At 50.9% G+C, this 26147-nt stretch overlaps 2 protein-coding genes across 2 annotated transcripts in view; one reads left to right on the top strand and one right to left on the bottom strand.

Annotated features, from left to right (window-relative positions):
- Positions 1–148: 148 nt before the first annotated feature.
- PPP2R2D (protein phosphatase 2, regulatory subunit B, delta) lies at positions 149–3867 on the top strand. Its single transcript, XM_009083321.1, has 4 exons — positions 149–299; positions 2281–2450; positions 3010–3107; positions 3588–3867. Exons 1-4 carry the CDS (start codon positions 161–163, stop codon positions 3865–3867), a joined length of 687 nt encoding a protein of 228 aa, XP_009081569.1. The 5' UTR covers positions 149–160.
- A 3142-nt stretch (positions 3868–7009) lies between these two features.
- The window catches only part of TCERG1 (transcription elongation regulator 1), a gene marked incomplete at its 5' end in the record, with an annotated part of 24985 nt that continues 5847 nt past the window's right edge, over positions 7010–26147 (bottom strand). Inside the window, 16 exon segments of the mRNA XM_009083348.1 lie at positions 7010–7211; positions 8290–8390; positions 8556–8639; positions 9584–9763; positions 10470–10652; positions 11090–11254; positions 15015–15165; positions 17114–17232; positions 17921–18010; positions 18323–18458; positions 19417–19483; positions 20350–20510; positions 21308–21393; positions 22458–22573; positions 23982–24182; positions 25384–25446. Coding sequence (XP_009081596.1) covers positions 7010–7211; positions 8290–8390; positions 8556–8639; positions 9584–9763; positions 10470–10652; positions 11090–11254; positions 15015–15165; positions 17114–17232; positions 17921–18010; positions 18323–18458; positions 19417–19483; positions 20350–20510; positions 21308–21393; positions 22458–22573; positions 23982–24182; positions 25384–25446 — 2105 coding nt within the window.

Below are 26147 nucleotides of genomic sequence, written 5' to 3'. Positions count from 1 at the left end.
GAGAGGAGCTCTGGTGCCCAGAGGCAGTGGTTGGTGTGGGGTGTGGGGTGAGAGGAGCCCTGGTGCCCAGAGGAGCCGCAGAGCTGGGGCAGGAGGAGACCGGCAGGGGGGCGGGGGGCGGGCGGGGCCGCGGGGGCTGCGCAACATCAAGCCTGCCAACATGGAGGAGCTGACGGAGGTGATCACGGCTGCAGAGTTCCACCCGCATCACTGCAACACCTTCGTCTACAGCAGCAGCAAGGGCACCATCCGCCTCTGCGACATGCGCACCGCGGCGCTCTGCGACCGCCACGCCAAGTGTGAGTGCACGGGCACGAGAGCCCGACAGAGGCAGCGCGTGGACACACCTGGGCTTGGAGTCCCTGATGGGTTTGGGTTTGGTCTCCTGGGCCGTGGCAGTTACACCCCAGGTGCTGCTCCTGAGCCGTGGGTGCCGTCCAACCTGTTTTTAACCTGAGTAAAGGAGACAGGAAAGCTCATTGCTGTGGGAGATTGGGAAATGCCAAACACCACCATTTTTCCCAAATCCTGCAGAAGCACACCTGTCCGTTCCCACGTTTCCCAGCCGTGCCTTACGGTCTCACAGCGACGGCTCACGCTGAAAACTGGAATACAGTTAAGGAGCAAAGAAAATTCATTTTCCTGCCTCTTCAGTAGCAGAAGCCTCTGGCATCTCCCTTTGTTTGGGCACTGCCTGGTCCCACCAGCCCACGGTGCCGCGCCGGCCGCAGCGCATCCCTCTCGGTGTGACCTCTCTCGTGACATCTCCTGATTGATTCCCCTCCGTCCCTCCAGAGCACCAGGCAGTCAATTCCCATTCAGCAGATGTGGGAGTCGAAATTGAGACAGTTCATCAAAGTTCAAAATGAAAAGCAACATTGGCTTTAGGAGCAAATCTGCCAATGGAGACGTTTAATAACCGTCAGTGTTAATAAAACTGCAGAGGATGGCTCTCCATGTCCCCCAGGTTTATGTAGGTGGTGCCGTTGCTGCTCGGGGCAACTCTGATGGTGCTTTGCTTATTAAGGTTTGTTTGCCCACGTTCTTTGAGGCTCTAGCGATCTGTGACATCTGTGTTACCCCCAGCACTGAGCTGGCCTGAAGGAGCAGCAGCTTTGACAGGGATGTCTGCTCCGTGGGGACAGGAGGAGCTGACAGGGATACCTGCTCTGTGGGGTCCCAGCTAGACTTGGCATTGCTGCAGCTCCCCAGGCACGGGGTGGAAAAGCTGCTGGACCCCAAGGAGCAGGATCACCCCACAGCCTGTGCAGCTCTTCGGGGCCATCGCAGGGTTTGGTCTGGTCCCCATGCAGAGGGGGCTGAGAAGGCTGCTGGGGAAGGAGGGAGGGCTGGCAGAGCGCGCTGGCACAGGCAGGGCAGTGTCCACTCAGTGCCAGAGAAAATAGGGTTGTTGTGTAAGAGAGAATTAGTGCTCAGAAATCCATTCCATGAGCTCAGCAGCACAGATCTGCTTCAGCAGCAGGAGCAAAGCCACACAAAAGCCTTCAGCCTGAAGCAAAAATAGCTGTCCCAAGCCCCTGCTCTGCCCAACTGCTGCCTTTGCTTCACAGACCTGCCCGGAGTCTGGGCAGCACCACCTGTGTGCTGGGACCCCAGTTCCCAGCACAGCCCCCACTGCTGCCAGTGCCAGGGCTGGGCAGGGTCTGCCCAGTGCCAGAGGCACCAGTGCCTTGGCCCTCGCAAGGTGACTGGCACAGGTAACCCCGGCCAGGCCTGACCTCTTGGCTGCTCTAAGGAGTTGATGGCTCCTCTGTGCTGGACCAGGTATGGGTCTGGACACTGTGCTGACTGACCTGGTGTGAGCAAACTGGGATGATTGCAGCAGAGACAAGTCCAGGGTTCAGATGCTCTCAGGCTGACTCAGATCTTTATTTTCTCTTGCCGATGTCACTTTTCCTATTTAAAAAGCCTGACGTGTCTCCGGGTGCCTGCTGGTGCTGAAAGGCTCCAGTGCTGGGTCCTGCTGTGGGCAGTGCTGTTTCTGTGCTGTAGAAATCGTTTGTACCTGCACTTCAGGCCTTTTTCCCCCCTGCTGCAGCCTCAGGGTGCAGTGAGGGAGTGATAGACCTGAGCAGACACAGGTGCTGGTATGGTGTTGTGCAGGGCACGTGGCCTTGGGGCTGGCTGCAGGTCCGTGGGACCAGTGATCCCTCCTGCTCAGGGCAGCGTGGCCCTGGGGGTGGGTGCTGGGTCCCTGGGCTGGGATCAGGGAGCTCCTGCTGCAGCTGATGCCAGGGCTTGTCCTCTCCTCCTCCACAGTTTTCGAAGAGCCTGAAGACCCAAGTAACCGGTCATTTTTTTCTGAGATCATCTCCTCAATCTCTGATGTCAAATTCAGCCACAGTGGGAGGTACATCATGACCCGGGACTACCTCACTGTCAAGGTGTGGGACTTGAACATGGAGAACAGGCCCATTGAGACCTACCAGGTGAGTGCCATGGCCAGCCTGGTGCTCTCGGAGCTCCTGCTGCGCCGCGCTCCGGGCTGGGGGCAGGAGCGGTGGGTACGCACCTGGTGGGTGGGACCTTTGTGCCTTTGGGTGATGGAGAGCAGAACAAACTGTTAAATGTGGGCTCGAGTGGCCTGGTGAGCTCTCCCTGTGGACTGGAGTGGGTGAGCAGGGGGAGCTCAGGTGCTGGTAGCCAGGAGGGCCAGATGGGAGGTGTTGTGCAGAGCAGTTGCCTTGTCCCTGCTGCCAGGGGATGTCCCCTGGCACTGCCCAAGCTGTGTGTGGAACATGGCTGGAGGTGCTGAGAGTAGAGCAGTGGCTGTGGGAGAGCACAGGGTGACCACTGTGCCCCCTGCACGGGCAGTGTCCCCTGCCCAGGCAGTGTCCAGTGCTGCTGTGTCCCCTGCACAGGCAGTGTCCAGTGCTGCCATCGTTGCAGTGAGCGCGGCGCTGGGCCAGGTCCGTCAGCCCCCAGTGAGTGCAGGGCTGGGTCTGCCAGGCACTGGGCTGTGCTGGTCAGTGTCCCTCCCACCCACAGGTCCACGACTACCTGCGCAGCAAGCTCTGCTCACTGTATGAGAACGACTGCATCTTCGACAAGTTTGAGTGCGTCTGGAACGGCTCCGACAGGGGAGGGTGGCTGGCCCGGGACAGCCCGGGGGGGGCCCAGGCCCCGGTGGCAGCCCCTTTGGCTGGGTGAGGGGTCTGGAGAGGTGCAACAGGGACCACCTACACCTGCAGCCTGTATGTGAGTGCTGCCAGGGATGACCGAGTGTTCTGCTCGCTCCTGGACAGGATCAGTTCCCGCTTTGTTTCACCCACAGCTGGAGGAGGGTGGTGATGGGTTTAGCTCCAGATTTCCAAATCTGGGGATGGTGAGTCTCCAGGTGTGACTGATGCCAAGCTGGGCAGCAGGAAACACGTGAGGCTGGCTGACCTGGCAGGGCTGGACTTTTGTCTGAGCCATCAGAGTGATCTGATGAAGCACAAATGGGCGTGAGACGAATTGCAACTCTAACCCAAACCCCGTTATGCCTGTGAATGTTCAGTCTGCCTCTGGGTACCTGCAGTTTGCCTCTGAAAAGGTGTGAAAACCAGCGTCCTTCCCCCCAACAGTGTCATCATGACTGGCTCCTACAACAACTTCTTCCGCATGTTCGACCGCAACACCAAGCGCGACGTGACGCTGGAGGCGTCGCGGGAGAACAGCAAACCCCGCGCCATCCTCAAGCCCCGCAAGGTCTGCGTGGGTGGCAAGCGCAGGAAAGACGAGATCAGCGTGGACAGTCTGGACTTTAGCAAAAAGATCCTGCACACAGCTTGGCACCCCTCCGAGAACATCATCGCCGTGGCAGCCACCAACAACCTGTACATATTCCAGGACAAGGTTAACTAAGAGGACCAGGTGTTCCTTGGGAGTCCATGTACTGATACTAGTAAACACACGGTTTCAACTGTTTCTTTTCTTTCTTTCTCTCTTTTTTCCCCCTTTCCTTCCTGTTCATTGTTCAGTTCCTGCTCTGCAGGCCTCGGTTGTGCAGAGGAGCACTGGGGCACCCCCCAGACACCAGACCTGCGTGGGGAGAGCTGAGCTGTGGTGTGGGGCAGTAAGGGGGGTCGGACTTGGCTGTCTCGTGTCCCCAGAACCAGCGCTGAGGTGGCAGTGACCCCCGAGGGGCCCGTGGGGGCTGTGGGCTGGGGAGGAGCTGTGGGGGTGCCACACTGTGGTCCTGCTCCCGTTGCTTTAAACCCGACCCCAGATGTATTCCACCTGCTGCGTTGAAGATTGGACGTCGCCTCCCTTTGCCATTTTCCACCTTTGTCTTTTTATTACAATGATTTTGTCTTACCAACAGGGACAGCAAAACCAAACCTACAATGGCAAAGTTCAGTTTTGCAATGGACTAGCTCAAGGGGGGGATGTGCTGCACCCCCAGATGTGTCTGCTCCAGCCAGGCTGCCCCCGCCCCAGAACCCTCCTGAGGATTTGGCTTTGTAGATACTGTGGTGCCTTCTTTGGTATATGAAATACCTTTATAAACGATGCTTCCAACCTGCATTGATCGCAAACCAAACCGACCCTGGGCTCTGCTGCAGTTCTGGGCTTTGCTTTGGTCATTTTCTTCCTTCTGTTGTGAGCTCTTGCATGTTGTGACTGTCTCTCTGTCTGTCTTTCTATCTCTCTTCTCTTTCTTTTTTTAATTTATTTATTTATTCAATTTTTTTAAAGCTGAAGTATAAGTTGCTAATTTATGACCTTCTAAAAAAAGAATCCAAGCATATGTTGCTGTTAGCCCCTGACTGTGTCAGAGAGAGGCTGTCTGCAGCCCTACACTATGATAACAGTGATGATAACAATAAACCAGTAACTCTTTCTCTTTGCATGGCGACGCTGCCTCTTTCCGCTCGACAGACTGGTCAGGTCCCTCTGTCACTTGAGCGACTGTTTGATAGAAAGGACTGGATTTTCAGTAAATCTGAAACCTTCCTGCAGTGCGACGCAAGTACCTGACGCCTGTTACCCCTGGGCTGCCCCGGGACAGCCCGTGGAGGGCACTGCCAGGAGCGCCCAGGGCCGCGGCAGGATCCCGGCCCCGCACCGCCAAACACGGATCTATCCCAAGGGATGGCTTTCGGGAGCAACCTTTTTTTTAAATGACCTGGTAAATACAATAGCAGGAGTAAACGAACCATTTTATAAGAAAATGCTCTTTTCTGGCTCTGTAAGGAAAGCTGTGCTGAGGTGTCAGAAGTAAAGTTGTCCCAAACGTGTGTGTGTGGAGTCGCTGCCTGTTGTGCCTTGCGCGGGGACGGTGGCTCTGCAGTGTCCCAGGCTGGGGTGGGGGCACCCACAGCTCCCCTGCTGAGCAGGACACACCACGGGACTCACAGCCCTGGGAGGAGCTGCTGGTCCCTCCCCAGTCCTGTCCTAATTCTGGGCCGTTCCCAGGGATGAATTTAAACAACAGCCCTTCATTAGCAGCGCAGGGCACGGACTGTGCTGTCAGGAAGATGTTCCTCAGACACTCACCTCCACTCTAACTGCAGGACCTTCATCGACTGAAGCAGCACAGACCCAGCCCTGGCTCTGCTTCTTGGGCTGCAGCACATCCTGGGGTGCTGCGTCTGGCTGCTGCACAGGGCAGAAATGAGTCTGGCTTTCCAACATCAGGAGTTTCCTTTCCCTTTCCCTAAGCTCGCTCAAATTCAACCTCTGCCCTGCTGTGAGTGCTTGGCCAGGGGAGCTGCTGGGCTGGGCTGGGCCCACTGCTGGGAAAGGTGTCCACATGCCTTGACCCCCTCCTTTGGATGAGGATCCCCCAGGTTGTCCCTGCGGAAGCTCCGTGGTGTCACACACCATCAGCACATCCTCCAGCAGCACCTCCTGCCCTGGGGCCTGGCGTGGGTGTAATTGCTTTATCCACAGAATAAGCAGATAAATAAATGCTAATGAACATCTGGTCACCATAAACCAGATCAATTAAAATTATAGCCACCTCATTCACGTAGTGAACAAGTTAACCATGTTCTACCCTACCCAACGCTCATCCCTTTGCCCACACACTGACCCCACACCGCTCAGTGCCACGGGCCCTGTTGTGCCAAACACAGCCAAGAATGAAGGCAGCATCGCTTGAGTCGTCTGCTTTACTCGTAAATTCACAAGTCCAACAAAATCCAACAGAAATCGGGATTAGGCCTGTACAATCCATATATAAAAAGGGTTGGTTTATTGTAGTTCAAATACATAAACTGAACAATCCCAACATTTCAAAATTAAACTTTAGAAACACAAGTTTAACATTCAAAACAGGAGTATAGTTTACAAGAATTGCCCAGAGAGGGAATCCGCAGTCTAATCCAGAAGTATGTAAAGATCACTTTATCGTAAATAAAAATGTGTTTGTACAACCGTCCCGTCCTGCTCAGTCACCTGGGGAGGCACCACAAGCCTCCAGCTCAGAGCAGAGTTATCAGACAGATCTTCACGTGGGCAGAGCAACCTGACTGCTGCTAACCAATGGCTGGGGCAGGAACAGAGCAGCCTGTGAACGAACCTGCTTTGGTCTCCGGGTCCCAGCGCCCTGCTCAGCTCTGACCCCGTTAACGGATTTGGTTCCGCTCCCAAGGGTGGAAGGAGAGAACCGGGACTGCTGTTTCCAGAGCGTGGCTGTCAGTGATCAATAATTTACGAGACACGGCGTGTCACCTCCTCTCCCAGGGACTGCAGGAACCATGAGGCAGCTGGTGGCACACACGTAGGACACGCTCAACACAGCACACTCCTCCTTGGGACTGACACGCTGCGAGAGGAACACCCCGGGACAGACACCCTCCCCTCACACAGCCACCAGCCCAGCCCTGCCCCGCTTCACTCACGGACCCCGCTAACGTCGCTCCCCCCAGAGACCAATTTATGTTCACAAATGCTGCTTCTGCCTCTGCTCCTCAGATGTTTGAATATATTCACGGCAATGGATGTGTGTAACCTGACAGATGGCTCATGCAAGCGTTAGGATTTGACAGACACCCTCGGACTATTTGGTTGTCCTGCGCGTGGGCTCGGAGGCGGTGGGGGGCGGGGGCGGCCCGCGCCGGTCCAGGTCGTCCACGTAGGACACGATGAGCTTGCGCCGCTCCTCCGGCACACAGTCCAGCACCAGGTACCGCTTGTCGTTCTGCAGGATCTTCTCCACGTCCTTCAGGTGCTGATCCGACTCCTGGATCAGCTTTTTGGATCTGTGAGCAAGGAGAGAGCGAGCGCTGGAGTGTGGGACGCCCCACGGGGCTCGGGATGTGGCTGGGCAGGGAGCACAGGGAGCACAGGGAGCACAGGGACAGGGAAGGGCAGGGAGCTGCCCACCCTCTGTGCCAGGAAGGCACCGTGTCAGGGTGTCCAACAGAGCTCTCTGCACAGCAAACGAGGGCTCAGAGCCTGCTCCTGTGCTGCGCGGGCTGAGCGACGCGAAGGCTGAGTGGCTGCCAGGGCCGTCTCAGCACCACATGCGCTGCACACAGTCTAACACCCAGAGACTAAAACATAATAATAATAAATAAGCACAAATAATAATAAGCACTTTAAATTCAGCACCTCCACGAGGCCAACAACTGGAATCTGGATGTGGAAGTCCCAGCTGATGAGTGAGCTGTGCCCACAGCTCCATCTCAGAGCACTTGCTCCAGAGCCCAGCCCAGGCTGGTGCTGAGCACGAGGGACCACGTGCCAGGCGCCAAGGGACTGGTTTCATTTCCTCCTCTTTATGTGAACTCGTGTTTCTGATGGAAACTCGTTTTGGTCCACACCCCACGTGCTGTACCAGCACTGTCATCGCCCACACTGAGGGGACAAGTCAGCTGCTTCCTAACTACCCACCAGTGAGGCACAGCTTCCACCAAGATCCCCCACGGAAACCAGGCAAATCGTTTGCTCAGTTTCATAAAACTTAAGTGGAGCCAATGCTTCTCTGCTGTCTACTCCAAAGTCCTGAGGGGAGTCCTCACTTCAGTGATCCCTCCTGAACCTAACCCAGGCCTGAGCGCTGGCCTGGAGCACATGGAACACAGGCAGCACTGCTCACCCAGCACAGCTCCTGGGCCCACACAAACCTCACACCTGGGCGGGTTAGATGGCACTGTCAGCAGCAGCAACACCAACACAAAGCACACAGAACCCTCCAGCTGCTGCAGGCTAAGCTTTTGACAGGCTATGGAAGGCTGTGAAAATGTGACTTAGACATCAATCTGTGCTAGGAGACGAGAGAGGTCAGTGTACTGCTGTTCATCGGGCAAAGCACAACGAAAGCAGAGTCCTCCTCACCTGTAGGTGATGAATTTGGTCTCCTTGAGCAGCGTCCGGAAATCGGCTTTGGCAGTGATGTACTTGTCTCGGATGTACTCCTCAAACTCCCTTTGCTTTTTCTGGAAGGGGAAAGATCAGCTGAAACCACTGACACAGCAGCAACTGTATGTCCACTACACCTGTCCTTACTCAGCTCCTGAGACCTGTGACCACAGGGCAGGACCCACTGAGCTCACACCTGTACCCTGTGCCAGACTGGGCGGGAGCAGACACAAACCACTTACCCTGTCGCTCGAGGAGAATTTAATGCACCTGGGGTCTTCTTTAATGATTTTTTTCACTTCCTTCCATGTTGATGTTAGAGTTATCTTTCAAAAGAAGCAAAAACAGTTAACTGAGTGAGGAGTGCAAACATCATCTCTGAGACCTTTCTGTATCTCCCAAGTCCACTGACAAAGCTCTTGCTGTACTTTAGTGTTGGGTTTTGACTATTATTACTATCACATTTGTACTTTCAATTAGATGATTTTATATACTGACTTTTCTTTTGTATTTTGAGATGGCATTTTCAGGTTAAAGTCCTCCAAATATCATTTACTTTCCAAAGTCTTTGTCTAGCACATATTTATGTATATGAATGTGTTGTTAAAAATGACCTCAACTTTCCTCAGTCTGCAACTTTATTCTACTGCACTACAAATCTGCTTCATGTTCTAAACACTTTTCACTAATGCTTTAAAATGAGGTAAGAACTTCCAGGTTAAAATCTGCATGGAGGTGGCACAGAACTAAAGTGTAGCAAGCCTCACTGAACCCCCAGTACACAGAACCAGAGGTGCAGAGCACAAATTCAGGAGCACAAATTCAGGTTCGGCAGCACAAGGTAAAGCAGGAGAACATCAAACCAGGTGAACTGGGTAAGATTATACGAACAGTCATTAAGGCAAACACCCTGGGAATCTGAAAGAGCCAGAAGGCAGACAGTGAGGAGTGTCAATTAACTCAGCGACTAAGAAATCAAAAGGAGATGAACAGATCACTGATTAGAAGTCTCTGTGTAAATGCACTGGATGTTCAACCAAAGGGACACTCCAGGTATCAGGAAACACAAAGCACAAATTTTCTCCAAAGGGACACTCCAGGTATCAGGAAATATAAAGCACAAATTTTCGTACAAAGGAGAAAAGGGAGTGGTGAAGCAAAGGAGCCCTGGAAATAAACCCAATTCAAACCAAAATGGGACAGAAAAACAGGAAGAGAGAAAGCCCAATGAGCTGCTAAGATTTCCAGCTTGAACACTGACAGCTCTTACCGCTGAAGTTTCATCCAGAAGTTGCCTGAAGTGTTCCCTCTTCTTTTTGGTAAGTGCCTCAATGTGTTCGTTAAAGAGCTTCTCCTTCTCCTCCCTCTCGAGGAGAGACCCTGACTCCCAGCGGTGATCCTTGCGCAGAGTCCTCCTGGTGTCGGACCAGGACACGTCCGAGGATCTCACCTGCGGCACACAGCGCACGCTTTACCCCCACTGCCTGCAGGGCCCCAACGGCTCTCACATGCTGACTGGGGTTGGATCTCGTTTAAAGTTAAGGCTGAGACAGAAGGTCAACCCCAGTTCTTCAGAGGAGACTTCCCCACAAGCACGGAGCAGGCAGTGGCAGGACTCCTGCACGGGTTCGGAGCACAGGAGATGTCCCACAGCCCTGCCTGAGCATTCTCCCCAGCAGCAATCCCAGCACTCTAACACTGTGTCCTCTGCAGTGCTTGGAAAGACATGTTGGAGATCACTGTTTCAGGGACACCAGGCGTGCCCTGCTTCCAGCCTGGAGAGCAGCACCAGGATGTGAGCCCTAAGTGCAAAGCCATCTCTTCCAACCCTTTCTTTAGGCAGAAGTTTTCCCTGTGAGGGTGGTGAGACATTGGCACAGGTTGCCCAGGGAGGCTGTGGCTGCCCCAACCCTGGCAGTGTTCATTCCAGGCTGGATGAAGCCTTGAGCAATCTGCTCTGGTGGGAGGTGTCCCTGCCCAGGGCAGGGGGTTGGGGCTGGAGGGTCTCTGAGCTCCATTCCAACCCCTTAACACACCAAGGAACGATGAACCCCAGGCAGAACTCCCACGGGGACTCCACCCCTGTGTGCGCTGAACTCCGAGCGCCAAAGGCATTCGCAGGGACGGGAGGGCCTGAGGGGCCGTGGGAGCCTCACCATGTCTGACAGGAGTGCTTTGAAGTTCTGGATGGCCTCCTCGCGCTTGTGCTGCTCCCGCTCGCGGTCGATCTCCTTGGTCTGCTCCGAGCGAGCCTTCTGCACCTCCCGCTCTCGCTCCCGCAGGCTGGCCTCGATCCGCGCCTGCCGCTCCAGCTCCTTCTCCTTCTCCGAGTCCAAGTTCTGACGGGCGACAGCAAACTGCCCTCAGCGAGGCCACACACCACCTCCACCCCGGGAACCAAAGGGAGCTTGGAACAAAGCACTTCCAAGGGATTTGGGATCTACAGGTCACAAGAGTTTGCTCCGAGAGCTGAGCTGAGGCCTCGCAGGGTTACACAGGAAGAGACGACTTTGGGCACAGAACAACTATTCCCAGGAGCACCTGGTGCCTGCAGTGTCTGAGGTTTTACAGCCATTTCTACAACCCGTGGCCTTGGGGAAGGCTCCGAGAGATAAACCCTCCCAGATATCATGGGCACGTCCCACAGACATTCCCATCAGGGACAGAAGTGCCAAGACACCATCCCGGGCTCCTCTGGCATGGAATTCCCTGCAGCACAGCTCAGCCTGCCCCACAGGCAGCCCCGGACCCCCAGCACAGCCACAGCCACACTGACCTTGGCTATTTTCTCGATGTACTGCTTGAACAGGTCCTCCCTCTGTGAGGAGCTGTCCACAGCCTTGTACCGCGGGTCAGTCTCCACTTTGTCCTTCACTTTGCTCCAGCGAGACTGACTGTCCAGGTGGTGGTTTGCCAGCAGCTCAAAGAAGTCCATTTTGATCTGTTGCACAGACAGAAACAGAAAGACAACACTTGAGAAAGACACTTTGACGCCTCATTTTCTTATGAAAAAAGGAGTCGACTTACCTCCTCCAGGGAGCACATTAACATTACAAACCACTGCATTTTAGGGAAATCAGTAAACCCTGACTGAGCCACAACTATAGCCCAAGTGCACTGTCCCTTGGGAAAATTTTGCCAAAGCAAAAGGTGATCTGCTGCATCTGAGATAAACTCTGTTCTTTAAAGAATGATCCACCAATACAGTTACTGCTTACTCCAATTTAAGCTTGGTTTTGAGCTTTTCTATGTATGTATCAAATTAACAGGTTATTGATGCCACATGATAGCATTTTGCACATCAGTACTCCAGGGCTCTGGAGTGCTTATGGATTCATCCTCCAAGTATACAGTGAACAGAGGTTAATGCTTGGGTTTGCTGACAAAGAGCACTTCAAATGGTTCTAACCAATAATTACCCATGTCTGGCAATTAAGTAAATTATACTTAGGATGGACATATATATATATATGTAAAAGTTTAAGGAAACATTTTAGTCTACACTTTCAGTTGGAAATGGCATGTCAGCACTCTGTCCACAACCCCCCTCTGCAGGGGCTGCCAGAGGATCAATGTACCAGGTCTCATTTCAGCGCAACCAGCAGCTGTAAGGGCAACCACTGTGCCTTCCTGAGGTGTCTCGATGTCTGGGGTGCTGAGCTCCCTGTTCTGCTGCACTGCAAACCCCAGGGCACCCTGGCACTCCAGCCCGCTGGGCTTGGGGCGAGGCGAGGGCTGCAGGCTCTGCAGGCAGGGCAGAGGTGCTGCCTCCGCAGCCCCCACGCTCTGCCAGGGCACGGACCAAACCCTCCACGTGCCTTGTGGCACACCAATCAATTGAGAGTCCCAGATCCAGGAGAAGGGCTGGCCATGCGTTACTGCTACTCCTCTCCCCTCATCCCTTCAGAAAGGGAAAGTAGCAGAGGTAGTTCAGCTGCAGAGCACTGAGGTTCCCCCAGACAGGGAGCACACTCCAGGGGCCTGGCACTCCCCATCCTCTGCAGCTACAGAATGCAGGAACTCAGTGAAGGTCAGCACCAACATTCTGCAGCCCTGCCCACCAACAACTTTAGTTCTTCACAGCAGTAACATGTAAACATAAAAGGCTTTAAAGGCTCTTTCTTTGCTATGCCAAAGGAGACTAAGACAGTAAAGCAGAGGTCAGAGAACAGCCCGTTAGTGCCAGCGGGACATTGTGCTACAGCTACAGCACTATTGCTTTATCTTAAAGAGCTCAACAAAATGCTAAGCAAACTGTTTATTCATTGTAAAATTAAGTATGCTGTTTCAAAACATCTTAAACATGCATGCAGTATTGAAATGTGAAGCTTTCTAAGCCATGGCTTTTGAAACATTAGTCAGAAACCAAACAACTCCCAGCTGTGACTACAGAAGTCTCTAAGGTAAGGGTATCTCCAAGCTCCAGTGCATGGATGTATTCCAGAGTGTATTCCACACCTGCAGCACTGCTGGGCATGCCATGGCACCAGCTGCCACCCAAACCCTCACCCGAGGCCACCACCACAGGCTGCAGGGAGCAGCACCCCTGGGCCCCTGGGAGCTCCTGCCTGGCTGCACGGGCACCAGGGACACCCCTCAGATCCCTTGGGAGCTCCTGCCTGGCTGCATGGCCCCCGTGGCACCTCAGTTTCCCTCATTCCCTCCTGCCTGGCTCAGCAGCTACCAGTGGGTCCAGCTGCAGCCTCACCAGCCCCTACAGGACAGGGACCAGGAGGACAGTGCCAACTCCCTCCCGAGGAAAACCAATGGCACTCAAGGCCTCAGTGCTCTAAAGCACAACTTTACCCTCATCAGGTGCCTGTACACAGCACAGGGTTGCTAGGTCATTTTCCATTTTTTTAGAAAAAGGGGAAAATGTCTCAAAAAATTGAAAGTGAAGCATTTCACCAAGGAACAGCCTTTTCCGGTCCCACTCCAGGATAGAGAGCTCCGTGTGCCTGTGCACAGGGCTCGACCCCGTGGAGCATTGCCCAGGAGAGCTGTGAGGAGCTCTGCACGGGTGGGCTGCAGGGCTCGCCCCGGGACACGGAACGAGGCTGTGCCCTGGGACAGCACAGGAGCAGCTTGGTCACTGTTACCTGCCACAGTCCCCGCCCTGGAACCCCAAACCCTCATGTGCTCCTCCTCTCTGCCATCCCAGAAGTGTTGGCACGAGATCCACTCACTGCAACTGGGCACAGGAGTAAAACCAGCGACCGGAAAAGCTCCATCCCGTAAGCCATAACCCCACGAGGCAAAATCCAACTTCATGCAATCTAAACCCCTTACGTTAGAGATTTCTGTAAGGTTGATCCTCCCTGAGCAAAGATTTTGGACTTTTACAACAGACTGAGAAAGCTTCAGGTTAAATGCCTTAAATTTTCTCTTATGTTTTAAGCACTTTGAAAATCAAAGGAAAATAAGGCTGAAAACATTTCAGGTGTATTTAGAACTCTTTTTTTGGCAGTTAACACATTGCAGGTACAACTCTCATCACTTCACAAGGAAAAAGACTAAAAAAATGTAAAGTACCGGAGCTGCGGGAGGCTAAAGTCACCACACAGAGATACCAATGCTTTCCTCACTAGGGAATCCCATAATATTTGCGTGTCAGTGATTGACAGCTGTCAGACTGAACTGATTGACAGGCCGCACAGCACATAACTGTAAAGTCTATCCACTTGTTATAAAACAGAATACATAAAATGGTTACAAAAGGCTTTTGGAGAAAAGAAAAACATTATTCAAAGCAAACAAACACAATCTCTTAACTTTGCAACTTTAGAACAGTCATGCAACAAAACTAGCATTTACTTTTAAAGTCTTCAACTGCACTATTAAGCTGCAAAAATGCTTTAAAATTCCATATTCACAATCAAAATGCAAAATCTAGTTTTGAACTACTTCAGCCCCCTCTGAAAGCACAATCATTTGCGGGGAGCAGCAGCAACAAGGCGACGTGTGTGAGAACCTCGTTAGAGCAGAGCACTCCAACACATGCAGAGCTCCCTGAAGGAGGACAGTGCCCCCAGCAGCTCCCTGCAAGCGCTCCAGGAGTCCCAAATGATTGGCTTCAGAGGTGACCTGCACTCACACGCACACGGGACGCGGCAGCACGGGGCCCCAGGTCCTGGTGACCCTCTGGGGGTCCCTGGGCAGGGAGAGCTGCTCCCCGTAACTGACACATGGCAGTCTGCAGGCCACAGCACTGACCCAGGGACCAAAGAGCCCCCAGGTGCCTGCTGGAGGTGGGGAGGGAGGACATGGAACTGTCTGAACGTTAACTGGAGTACCCTCAGGGAATCGCCAGTCCGGCCTGCCCCCACTGAGGGAGCAGAGGGGCAGTGGCCAGCTCTGGGTTCCAGCCAAACAGGACAAGACCTTTTGCTTTTCATGCTTCAGGATAATAGAACTTAATTAAAAAACAAAAATCTAGCACGACTCCAGTTAAGATAACGTTACTTGCTTGGGTAAATGAATAAAAGTGTCATTATTTAAGCAAACTTGAGCTTCATAAATAAACACAACTCAATGGAAGAGTCACTAAAACTGCAAACCTGACCTAGCTGAGGAGGCCAAGGGGACAGCCGCGAAGCGCTGCCTGCGACGCCTCTAGGAAAGCGCAGGCCTGTGGCTCGGGGGAGGCTCTGTCCCATCTCACTCACACCACTCACACTGCTGGAACTCAAGAGTCCCCTTACCTTCTCTCCCCTGGTCTTCGAGTCTTCCTTCTCCTTCTTTCTTGCCGCTGTGATAAACTCATTAAACAAGGCCTCTCGATCTTTCATCTTTTCAATTGCCTTGAACCTCGAGTCTTTAGCATGCTTGGCTGCAAATTCACTAAAAGTAGTTCTGCAACAAAATGGCAAGTGAACTCATTTGGCATTTTTTAGCAGGGAAATGCTTCCTCTGCTGCAAGACATGCCAGAGCACAACTTCAACAACCCAAAAGGCAAATCCTATGGTCTCACTAGAGAGCTGCTTGACCATGAACTCTACCAGAGGAGCCAGCACACACGAGAGGTGTTGTCAGACTGACAGGGGTGGCTGGTCTGCTCAGACACAGCCACCTGGGAATGGGCAGGTGTGGAGAGAGACCACCGTGCAACCAAGGAGAAGAAATGAAAACAACTCAGTTGTCTACACAACTCTTCTTTCTGTGGGTTAGCAGTTCAGCCACCAGTCTGTCCAGGTATTTCACAGCTGTGAAACCGAAAGCCTCGGGTGCATTCACTTGCAGCCAAACCATGCTAAGAGTTCACCAAGAAAACCAGCTGTGGTAGGAGTCCCCACAGGACACTGACTGTACCAGCTCTTCCCCCTAGAGTGCAGAGCCTGATCTCACACCAGAGCTGAAACCCCTTCGACCACTATGGGCAGAGGCAGCACTCCTGGGCTTTGGACCCGTCATCCCACAGCACTTCCCTGACCGTTCTCTCACCTCCAGGGCCAGATTCCAACCTGTGCAGTAGGTACAGTACTGCCACTTACCTCGGAAAAAAATCACTACTGTGCTTTTTCCAAGCTCTGATGCAAATCTGGCCCCAAGAATACGTGAGACACTTATAATCATACGAATGTTTTCATCACAGCATGGAAATAATTAGACTTGGAAAATCCAGCCTACTGTTGCTGTAGGGTAAATTGAAACAAGAAGAGAATTTGGTAGCTTATTCAAAAGGGTTAGAAAGTGAATGTACAGCTAGATTGAAGAACAAGAGCTGCTCAAGTGAAGTGGAACACAAACTCTTGAGCATGTTGGACTGAGATGATAAAAACCAGTCTGGCACTCACAGAAGTACAGCAATATCTTTAGACAAACACTGAAACCAGAAGACAAAGGATAAGATTAAACAAGACAGTATTTCAGCTGGAACTCTCTCTCCCACCCCAGCCCATCATCAGGCAAAGAATCAGCCCCACCACGACACACTGGAGATACGCTGGGAGCTGAGCATACTACAGCTAACGTCACTTTCTCAAAGCATTTCCATGCCTTCATTCTTCTCAGCCTACCACTGAGTTAGCAGTCAGACCTGAAGCAGTTTAAAAGTTAACACTGACTTTCACCAGATTTCCAACACGAGCCACTGGAAAAAACTGAGCTGAAGGGAAACAAACGAAGTGTTATTTCACTGAAAAAGAGTTAATGCCAGATGAGCCAAGAGAAGGTGGAAGAGGACACTGCAGGGCACATCTGGTGACATAAGCACACACTTCATGGCCTCTCTGTGAGGAACCTGTGAAACAAACAATCCCAGCAATGAACCCTTGGATGTTAATAGGCTCACTGATATCCCCCTGCTCTGATCACTGCCAGGGGGGCTGAATGTGAGGGGGGTGCAACCACTGCTGTATTAAAGCAACCAGAACATTCTATCATATGGTTATCAACATACCTTGCAACCAGAAAAACATCCCTGCAGCCCCTTCCAAACCCAAGAAACCTCCCTAATACTCTCAGAGACTACTGATACCCTTAAGAAGAAGGAAGGTTATTGAAGAAGCCTATGGTGGGTCCTGAGGCCTCTCTCCCAGTCCAGGCAGCAGGCTGGGGCTTCTTCAGCTTGAGATATACCTCACTATAAACATGCACATCATTATAAACATGCACATTGTCATAAATCACAAGTTCTATTACCTCATGGATTAGGTGAATACAAGCAGACAAAAGAAGATTTCAACATCTGATAATTTTTCTCCTCTTTGCTCATTTTGAACAAGGTTAATCAACCCAACACCACCCAACACCCTGCACTCCCGCAGAGCTTACACACACGAATCACAAAGAAGCTCCTACCTTGGATTGATCTTTGCTTCTTCCATCATTTTCTTGAAGTCCTCCTTGGCCTGCATTATTTTATTTTTCTTCTCCTTGCGCTCCTCCTCGGCTCGGGTTTTCACATACTGATCAAACACCTGCAGAGACACCAGTCACCCACGGCCAACACACACCTGGATCACAGCAGCTCAAGGCAGGAGGGAGGGACAACCCCACTGTGCCCTTCTCTCCTGTTCCCTCTCCTGTCACCACAGAACTGAGGCAGAAGGGAGGGCCAGGGACTCTCTATTTTGATATGGAAATGCCTCCAAGCTGTTGCAGGTGCTGTGCCTAACACACCACCTGGGACCTGGGCGGAAGCCTTACATTTTCCTGGGTCCCATGTTTCAGACACTGCTGTGTTCTGTTTCCCTACTTTTTTTTTTCTTGAAGAAAAGCTGCTGAAGTGAGAACTTACTTACCAATAAAAATGCACTTCAGCTTTTCCCCAACCACTTTTTTTAAATAAATGGCTAATTATTCACTATGACAAAACTGTGAAGAGACACTGGTGACTCTCACCATTTCATTCAGGCTTTGGCAGCTCTCTGCACACATACAGCTTTCACTGTGATAAAATACGAGATCTTCCAACCACAGGAAATAAACCAACTACAAACTCCTTCCCTTGCTGCTTTCTTCCGTTTCCAGACGAACCCTAACCATGACAAAATCCCTTGCAACACTGATTAGCCTGGAAGGTTTGCAGGAACAGAAACAGACTGAGGACTCAGACAAACCCATGGTAGCTGTGTCTGGATGGGGAGAGAGTTTGACTTTTTTTACCTGTTTCCTTTCTTTTGGGTTAAGCAGTAAGTAACGAGGGTCAAACACAATCTTGTGCAGCTCCTTCTCCCACGTTGAAAAGGCAGAAACCTTTAAAGAAAAGAACTCTGATTTAAACCAATGATTCAGTTTCCTCAAACATACAGAAGTTGTACAGTTTCAGTTGAAGACTCTTGGACACTGATGAAAAGGGGGAAACAAACTCATCCTGGACTTTTCATCACTCATCGATGATGGAGGCTGCCATAGGCTCTCCCTCCTCACACACAGGTTTCTGACACAAACCTCCCTCTCCCCCTCCTCACACACAGGTGTCTGACCCAAACCTCCCTCTCCCCCTCCTCACACACAGGTGTCTGACCCAAACCTCCCTCTCCCCCTCCTCACACACAGGTTTCTGACCCCTCTTTCCAGCAGCATGTCCTTGAACTGCTTCATCCGAGCCTCCAGCGGGACGATGGCTCTCTCCCGAGCAGCTTTAATCTCAGCCTCCATGGCAGCTTCCTTCTCAGAATCAATGTCTTTGATATCGTCTTTCCTGAAGAAACAAGCATACAGTGTCACTAGAGAAGTGAAACACCAGCCCTGTAGGTCTGAACTGACCCACTGCAGGACAGGGTGGACAATGAAAGCCACTCTCAGATGTGGATATGAATGCTTTCATCCCGAGTGCTCGAGAGCCACGGTATTCCCAACCCCTCCAGTGCCAGCAGATGACTCCCAGCCACCAGCACACTGTGGCTGTGTTCAAAGGCCTGGCCAGATGTCAAACAGACTGTACACCAAAAGCACTAATGTTCTGATCTCCTGCTCAGGGCCACAGGCACTGAGGAGTCTGCTCAGATGGAGAACACTTCGGTCAAGGACAGCCGAGAATGCTGTGGCACAGGTGAGCTGTTTGTGCACACAAGCACTCCAGCAGGTGTGCTGGCTGCTGCTCTGGGTTTACTAACAGCAAACACTGCATCCCAAACAGCCTCCCAGCCCCTACTGCAAGAGCTGCACAATGTGCTACGAGCAGACAGCCACAGACAACACTGTTACATCACTGTATCACACCCAGCACTGGTGAAAGGCAAACCAGAACAGAAGTCCTAAACCAAACCATCAAACCTCTGTGACAGAGTGCAAATAGGGAAACCACTATGAGGATCTAGATGGCTGGATTTTTTGGCAACAAAGTCTCGTACCCAGAAATGAACAAACTACAGAAGCTATTTAAGACAACCGGCACCCAAAATATTCCCTGGATTCGCCGGCTTACACCACTTACTTCCATTTCAAATGACTTCCAAGAGATGCTATTTCCTCTCTGCAAGGGTTTCAGCCGTCTCAGGGAAATACAAACACCTGAGCTGCTGAGCAGCAGAAAACTGATGGCTGTGTTCACCAGCCCTCAGTTCCTGCTCTGCTGGGCACAACACACACGGCTCTGGTGACAAACTCCAGGTATTTCACCCACACAGACCACTGGCACTGAAAGAGCAAACACTTACTTGCGCTTTTTTATCTTAATAGGCTCATCTTCGTTTGCTTCCTCTGCAGCTTCGTGCTCTTCTCTGACTGCAACAGATTGCAGGGATACTTTAGACTCTACGCTGATGCAAAGCTGTACTTTACCAGTGAAGTCCCATGCACAGCCGTGTTCTGACCCAGGAAGGTCCTCAGCTGCTCCCAGTCACACTGGGGCAACGTGGCCCAGCACCAGTGGACTTGGGCCAACTCAGGATTTAAAACAGCCAACACTGACCTCTTATTTCCAGGGAAAAAAACTCAGGCTAAACAGTCTAATGAAGCACATTTGGATCTCCTGATCTTGTGCTTTGCTCTCCTCCAAGGCCACATGCCATCCAAGGATCATTTACTAGACTTCTAGCCAGAGAGAAATCTCATCTCAGCAGCCTCTTGAATGCTCTCTGCTCTTGGCAGCTGTTTCCAAACCCTATTCCAGCTGATGGTCTCTAAGTTAGGTCCTCCTCTGTGAGGACTCATTCTCAACCCACTAATTATGATTGATCTTTTCTGGCCCCTTGCTTATAAAACCCACACAATCACTTCTAGAGTCAGTAAAAACTGTGAGTTCCAGCCTGTTGGCATTTAGCAAAACAGTACCTGCTTTCTTCAATGGACTGTTTTCCCCAAAGGGGAAGGACTCTGCAATCTGCATTCCCACCAGCTCTTGCACTCCAGAGTTATACACATTTTCAGTATGTCCTTACCTTTCTGTCACTTATTTAAATGTTACAGGTTCTGGAAATCAACGCAGAACAAGTGATAAGTTATATTTGACCCTGAGCCACGTGCTCTGGGATGGTCCTGCTTGAGCAGCGAGGTTGGACCAGATGACCCACTGTGTTCCCTCCCAGCCTGACTGATTCTGTAACTCTGACATATTCAGGCTTCCTAAGGAGCAATAAGGCTGCTCTTACTAAGCTTTTTTCCTTCTTCCATTCCTTTTTTGTGGGGAGGCTCTTGGATGATTTTGTCCACGTCAGCCCTGCCGATGAGGTCGTCGGGTCGGTCCCACATGGACAGCCGCGTCGTGGGGTTGTAGAAGAACACTCGCTCATCCCCAGTCCACACCACACACCTGCAGAGGGCACAGAGGGGCTCAGGTTACCTTTGTCTCCACTCCCCGTGTACCTCTTACCATGCTCACAGCCTGAAGCACCATGGTCACAGACAGACCAGATTAGATACTCAGATCTCCTCTGGAAAAATGTTTCTGTGGAATCAGCATTTGGGTAAAACACACCTCATCTCTTCAATGCCCTCCGAAACACAAGAAAGAGCCACCTAACCACTCTGCCAGAATTTTGTGAGTGGTGGAATAACAATCACAGAGACAGTTTGAAGGGAGACGGTTTTAAATATCAAACAGTAACAGAAAAGCTGAATCACAAAAACCAAAACAATATCCCTTTCCCTTCAGGAAGACTTTTACCTTGGTCATGCAAACACAGAGATGATTTACATACACTGCAGCCGGTCACCTCCTCATGACATCACACACACATGGGCATCTGAGCAATTTCTGAGCCAAGTTAAAAACCACCCTCATTCTGGCCTGAAGCCACAGCTGTTGGCTCCTGAGGCACAGTGCGAGGGAAGCCCAGGGTTGGGTTTTGGCCAGTACTTCATACCAGATCAGGAGGAACTGGTGGCAGATGAAAGGGCTGGGATGTGAACTCCTGGTGACCAACCCCCAGGACTGCAGGCAGTGAGCAGCAGAGGGGCCAACGTGCCCTGCTGAGGCTGGCACAGCACGGGCAGTGCTGGCCAGAGGAACCCGACGGTGTCTGGGACAGGCTCCTCACGCACCACCACTTGTCCTAACTCCCCAGCAGCCTCCTGATAGGTGTCAGTCCCACAGCAGCAGCTACCTACCAGGGGGTGCCTGGAATGGGGGTGGTGGCAACAGGCTTGGCCTTCTGTGCTGCCTTCTCCTCCTCCGTCATCTCTTCCTCTTTCGGCTCCTCATGGAAAACACAAGTTAGAGGATCAGGCAGTGACAGCTGGATAATTATTTATTATACAGCAACTACCTTGTTTGCAACAAGCACAAGTACTGTGAAACCAAGCTGCCAAGCAGCTCACAGGGACACCTCATCCACACTGGAGCAGAAGCACTGGAACTGCAACAGCAGCTGCTGCTCTGCAGTCAAATCCAAAACCTCTAAGCACTGACTTAACTTTGGACTTCAGCAAAACCTTACTTCAATGCCTTCCCAGATCCTGGAAACCCAGGAAGGCCCTGACACAGGGGCAAGGGTGTCATTTCTCACACAGAAAGCTTCACGTACTCTTAGAATGAATTTATTTGCAAACGAGACACAGAGTACGAACAGTGAACACCTGCAACAGCCTTAGCAGCAGAGATAAGCAAACTGACAACTACCTCAGCAGTAAACAGGGTGGAGAGGCAACAAAACCAGCAACTGATTTCTGTGCTTTTGCCTACATTGAAGTTCACAGAAATCAAGATAAAAGGTTTAATTTTCATTCAAACACCCCTCAGCATCCTCAGGAACTGTTCAGCACAACAAAACACCTTCCAAGGAAAGAGTTTCTCTTGTGTACTGTGAACACTACAGACCTTTCTAGGACTCATGTTCCTAACAGCCTAAAATTAGCAGTTACAGCACATGGAGAACATGTGAGCTTTGTGTCAAACTGTCCAAAATAATGAAGGAAAGAAACAGAGAAAAAGCTGCTAAATATTTCAGACATTCAGGACAAGTTCCATTTTCTGAGCACCTCAAGATCAGCAAGAGAATATCAAGTCTATGTAATGAGCTAACTTGTGCCCCATTTCTTAATTCATACTCTGTATCTTTAAAGGTCCCTTTTCCTTTATCTAAAAGAACCTAACACAACCCAGAAAGCTCTGACTCCAGAGAGAAGGCTTTCAAAATCCTCCAGGAATTTAAGAACTGGAATCACAAACCATGGCTCCTGCCAACTGCCTGGGCTAAGGTGCACCCACACAGCTGTGGGACGTGGGGCCAGACTGACTGCTGGGGTCAAGGGCTTTTACCTCCTTGATCAGTTCTTTTATAGGCTCTTCTTTCGGCTCTTCCTCTTCTGTCTCCATTGGCAAAGGCTCCTCTGAGGGCTCCTTAATTGGCTCTTTGGCCTTCTCTTCCATTTTTTCTAAATAAAGACAGAATCCTCCTGAGTCTTTGTAAAAAACAATACAGAACCACAACAAATTTCTTTTTATTGGTGTAATTTCCCAAGCACAACAACAACCCAAAACTTCTTTTGATGTACTGTCACCACTTTCTGCCCCTCTTGGGCTCTACAGTGTTTGACTATAGGGTTGTGGTTATCTCCTGTGCTAAGATCTACTTACTGGGAACTGAAATACAGTGAGGCAGCTATCACACTGAAAAGCTGACTGAAGGGTACCACCAGAACCGCTGAAACAGCAATAAACTCAGCAACCACCAGTGCAGCACCGAGGATCGCTTTCAGACTGTAAACGTTGCTGACAAAAGTAACACAAATCAGAGACAACTAATGGAGAATCACTTGGGGATTGCTCTGCACTTGGTGGAAAAAAGGATAAAATGAATAATCTCTTCTCAGCAAAACTAGCATTTGCTGTCTTAGATGTTTTCACCTTGGTAAAAAGACCTACTATTTAATCCACTCACGATGGGCATGGATCAAACTGTGCGACTGTCCTGCATTGTCCAAAGATCTCTTGTAACTCAAAATTCAGCAGACAACAAAAGGCAGAGCTATTTGGATTTGTTTCCTTGAAAGAATTTATAAACAGAATAAAAGGCATAGGATTTCTGCCCCTTCCTCTCCTTTATGATCCTAGAACCATCTCCCTCCCACACGAACATGAGCTGTGGCACACGGCCAGAGCAGGGCAGGGATGCAGACAGGGAGAGGTGATGCTATTTTACTTCACACTCCAGATGTGTTTATACACTTAGTTTCTGAAGATACAGAATGCAGCACAACGATTTTCATTTTTTCCTGGTTTACAGCCCTTAGAACAACTGCCTTTCTCCCTCACTTTCTATCTGCAACTGGAACCTTCTCACAGGCAGGTGCAGGTGAGGCACTCACTGCCTGCTGGCACAGGAACATGTACTTACCCAACTCACAGGCTTTGGGAGCAGCTCTAGAACCACTCTCAAAATACAGTGGGAAACAAACTGCAGCTTTCAGATTCAAGACATGGATATTTATAAACTTCTTTTCAGGCAGAAGTTTTCCCTGTGAGGGTGGTGAGACACTGTCCCAGGTTGCCCAGGGAGGCTGTGGCTGCCCCAACCCTGGCAGTGTTCACAGCCAGGTTGGATGAGCCTTGAGCAACCTGCTCTGGTGGGAGGTGTCCCTGCCCAGGGCAGGGGGTTGGGGCTGGATGATCCCTAAGGTCCATTCCAAACCCTTAACATACTACGAAACTATCAAACAGAACTTCAAAGTACTCTTAAGGGAGAGGAGGGACTAGGAATGTTCTCACTCGCATTTTCAGACAGCTACAAATGGTCTGAGCAATGTTCCCTGTCTGCAGCTGCAGTGAAAAATCCCAAGTTACCTTTTTCCTTCAGTTCTTGGGGTTTTTCCCAGGTGGACTCCAAGGTCCTGTTGTTGTAGTAGTAGGTCTTTCCATCCGCAGTTTTGTACTCTGTCCACTCGGACACAGCGGTGGCCCCGGCCAGCGTGGCGGGGGAGGCCGCGATGGCCACCTGGGGGTGGATCATGGGCACGATAGGGGGGGCCATGCCTGGCAGGACTCCTGGGGAAGGGGAAGAAAGGAAAAAGGAAGGAAAACAGTGAGTGTCAATGCAAGACCCAAGGACCAACACCTAGCACGATCCTAACTTATAAATAACCACCCCATAACAGGATTGTTTCCAAAGCTAAACTGGAAGAGAGGCACTGTACCTTCCTCTGCTTCAGAAAGGAATGCCCACTCCCAGGCAAATTAGAAGGCCTTTTGTTTTAATTAATGTGTAATTCTGCAGAGCACCAAGCTTGTTAGCTTTTAGATATTTGATTTCATATTCCAAAGTTCAGTGCTCTATTGATTTTAAAAGTCTTTATCACATATCTGTACCAAATGATTACTGTTTTAAATCCACTCCACTCTTAATTATGCTGTTAGTTAAAGAGATATTCCTACTGCTCCTCAGACAGGCAGCAGTGGCCTGAATTTGAGCCACAGAACACAGAGCAGAACTCTGATAAACACTGGCATTAATTCAGAGCCTTGGACAAAACCTGATGAGAATGAAACAGCATCAGATTGTTGGGTTTGTTTAGTACTGCAAACTGGTTGAGGAAAACCATTTTGCTGAAATCCTACAGCTAAATGGCAAGGAAATATCCAAAGATCAGAAAGCCAGAATCCTGCACTCTCCTGTTATCTCTCCCAAACTGGGTATGATGAACAGATTTGGAATGACAAGTTCTAGAACAACCAATTGGATAGATTGGAACTATGAGACCATAATTTTGAGCCTTTAGCATTGAGAAAGTCTCGTTGTAAGTAGTGCAAAAGCACACACTGCACATTGCCATGGTGTGTTCTCAGTGAGAGACTTGTCTTAAACCCACAGTGGAGATATGAGGTTCACACTCAGACACACAGACACGCACACAACATGCAGCACAGCAGCCACTGCACGTGTGGAGCAGAAAACAAAACCCACACAAGAAACTAGGCACTAGTATGGGCATGAGAGTCACAGTCGTCACAGAACTCAATGGCTACAGAAAACTGTTCTGGCGGTTGGGGACAGAGTGAGCTGGCACTAACAGTTACTTGGGGAAGTCATTTCCTGGCCAAATAGGCTATTTGCATTTATACTGGCTTTGAAAATAAAGTATATATAGTCATTCAAGTGGGGAAGGAAATAAAGAAATAAAAGAAACAACCACATTCACTACCATGCCAACTTACAGACAAAACGAACTAGGATGGGTTTGGAAATTACCGGTCTTGGTGGTAGCGACTGTCTTTACATACGGGCAGCTGACTATTTGCATCATTGCTACACCTGCAAAACGGATAGGAAGCATGTTGGAAAGCTGCCATGGCTGTCAGCTACCACGGGTGCTAGGGTCTCCTGACACAATTTGGAATGCCACTTGCAGCTGGCAGAGAGAAGCCTCATGGCAAGAAAACATGAATGGCTTTAGCTCCAACACTTTAGGCCAGATCAAATGTAAAACTAGTTTTAAGTTGCAGCCACAGTCTCTGCCTGTGTTAAACCAGCTGTTAGCAAGGTGTTGGATGTCATTAAAAAACGTGTTTCAGTGAGGACTCAGGGGTTTAAGTTCATCCGAAGGGAGGGCAGCGGCACAGGGAATCCCCTGCTGGGGCTACCCCCAGGCAGCAGCACAGGAAACTGGTGCTGCCCCCAGAGCAGTGCTGCAGGCAGGGCAGGGCGGGAGGACAGACCTGGCTAGTCGGAGCAGCGAGGCAGAGCAGCCACGCAGAGGGAAGGCCCAGGGGACAAGCTGTGACAGAAAGATGGAGCACAGGGAGAAAGGGTCAAAGCCACTGAGCTGCAGACAGAGGTACACAAGGCTGCACGAGGGCAGGGGCAGCCACAGTTTCTCTGCTCTCCATTACCAAGAATGGCACGAGCTGAAGAATGCTTCAAAAGGCACAACCTGCCCTTAAAGGTGGCACCACGCACTGTCTGTCGCCAGCTCAGACAGAAATGGCACAGCGGGGCACAAAGGGAAAACAGCT

This window comes from Acanthisitta chloris, unplaced genomic scaffold (assembly GCF_000695815.1).
Source record: "Acanthisitta chloris isolate BGI_N310 unplaced genomic scaffold, ASM69581v1 scaffold14340, whole genome shotgun sequence".
In the NCBI taxonomy this organism is placed as follows: Eukaryota; Metazoa; Chordata; class Aves; order Passeriformes; family Acanthisittidae; genus Acanthisitta; species Acanthisitta chloris.
This window is presented reverse-complemented; position numbering and strand designations above follow the sequence as displayed.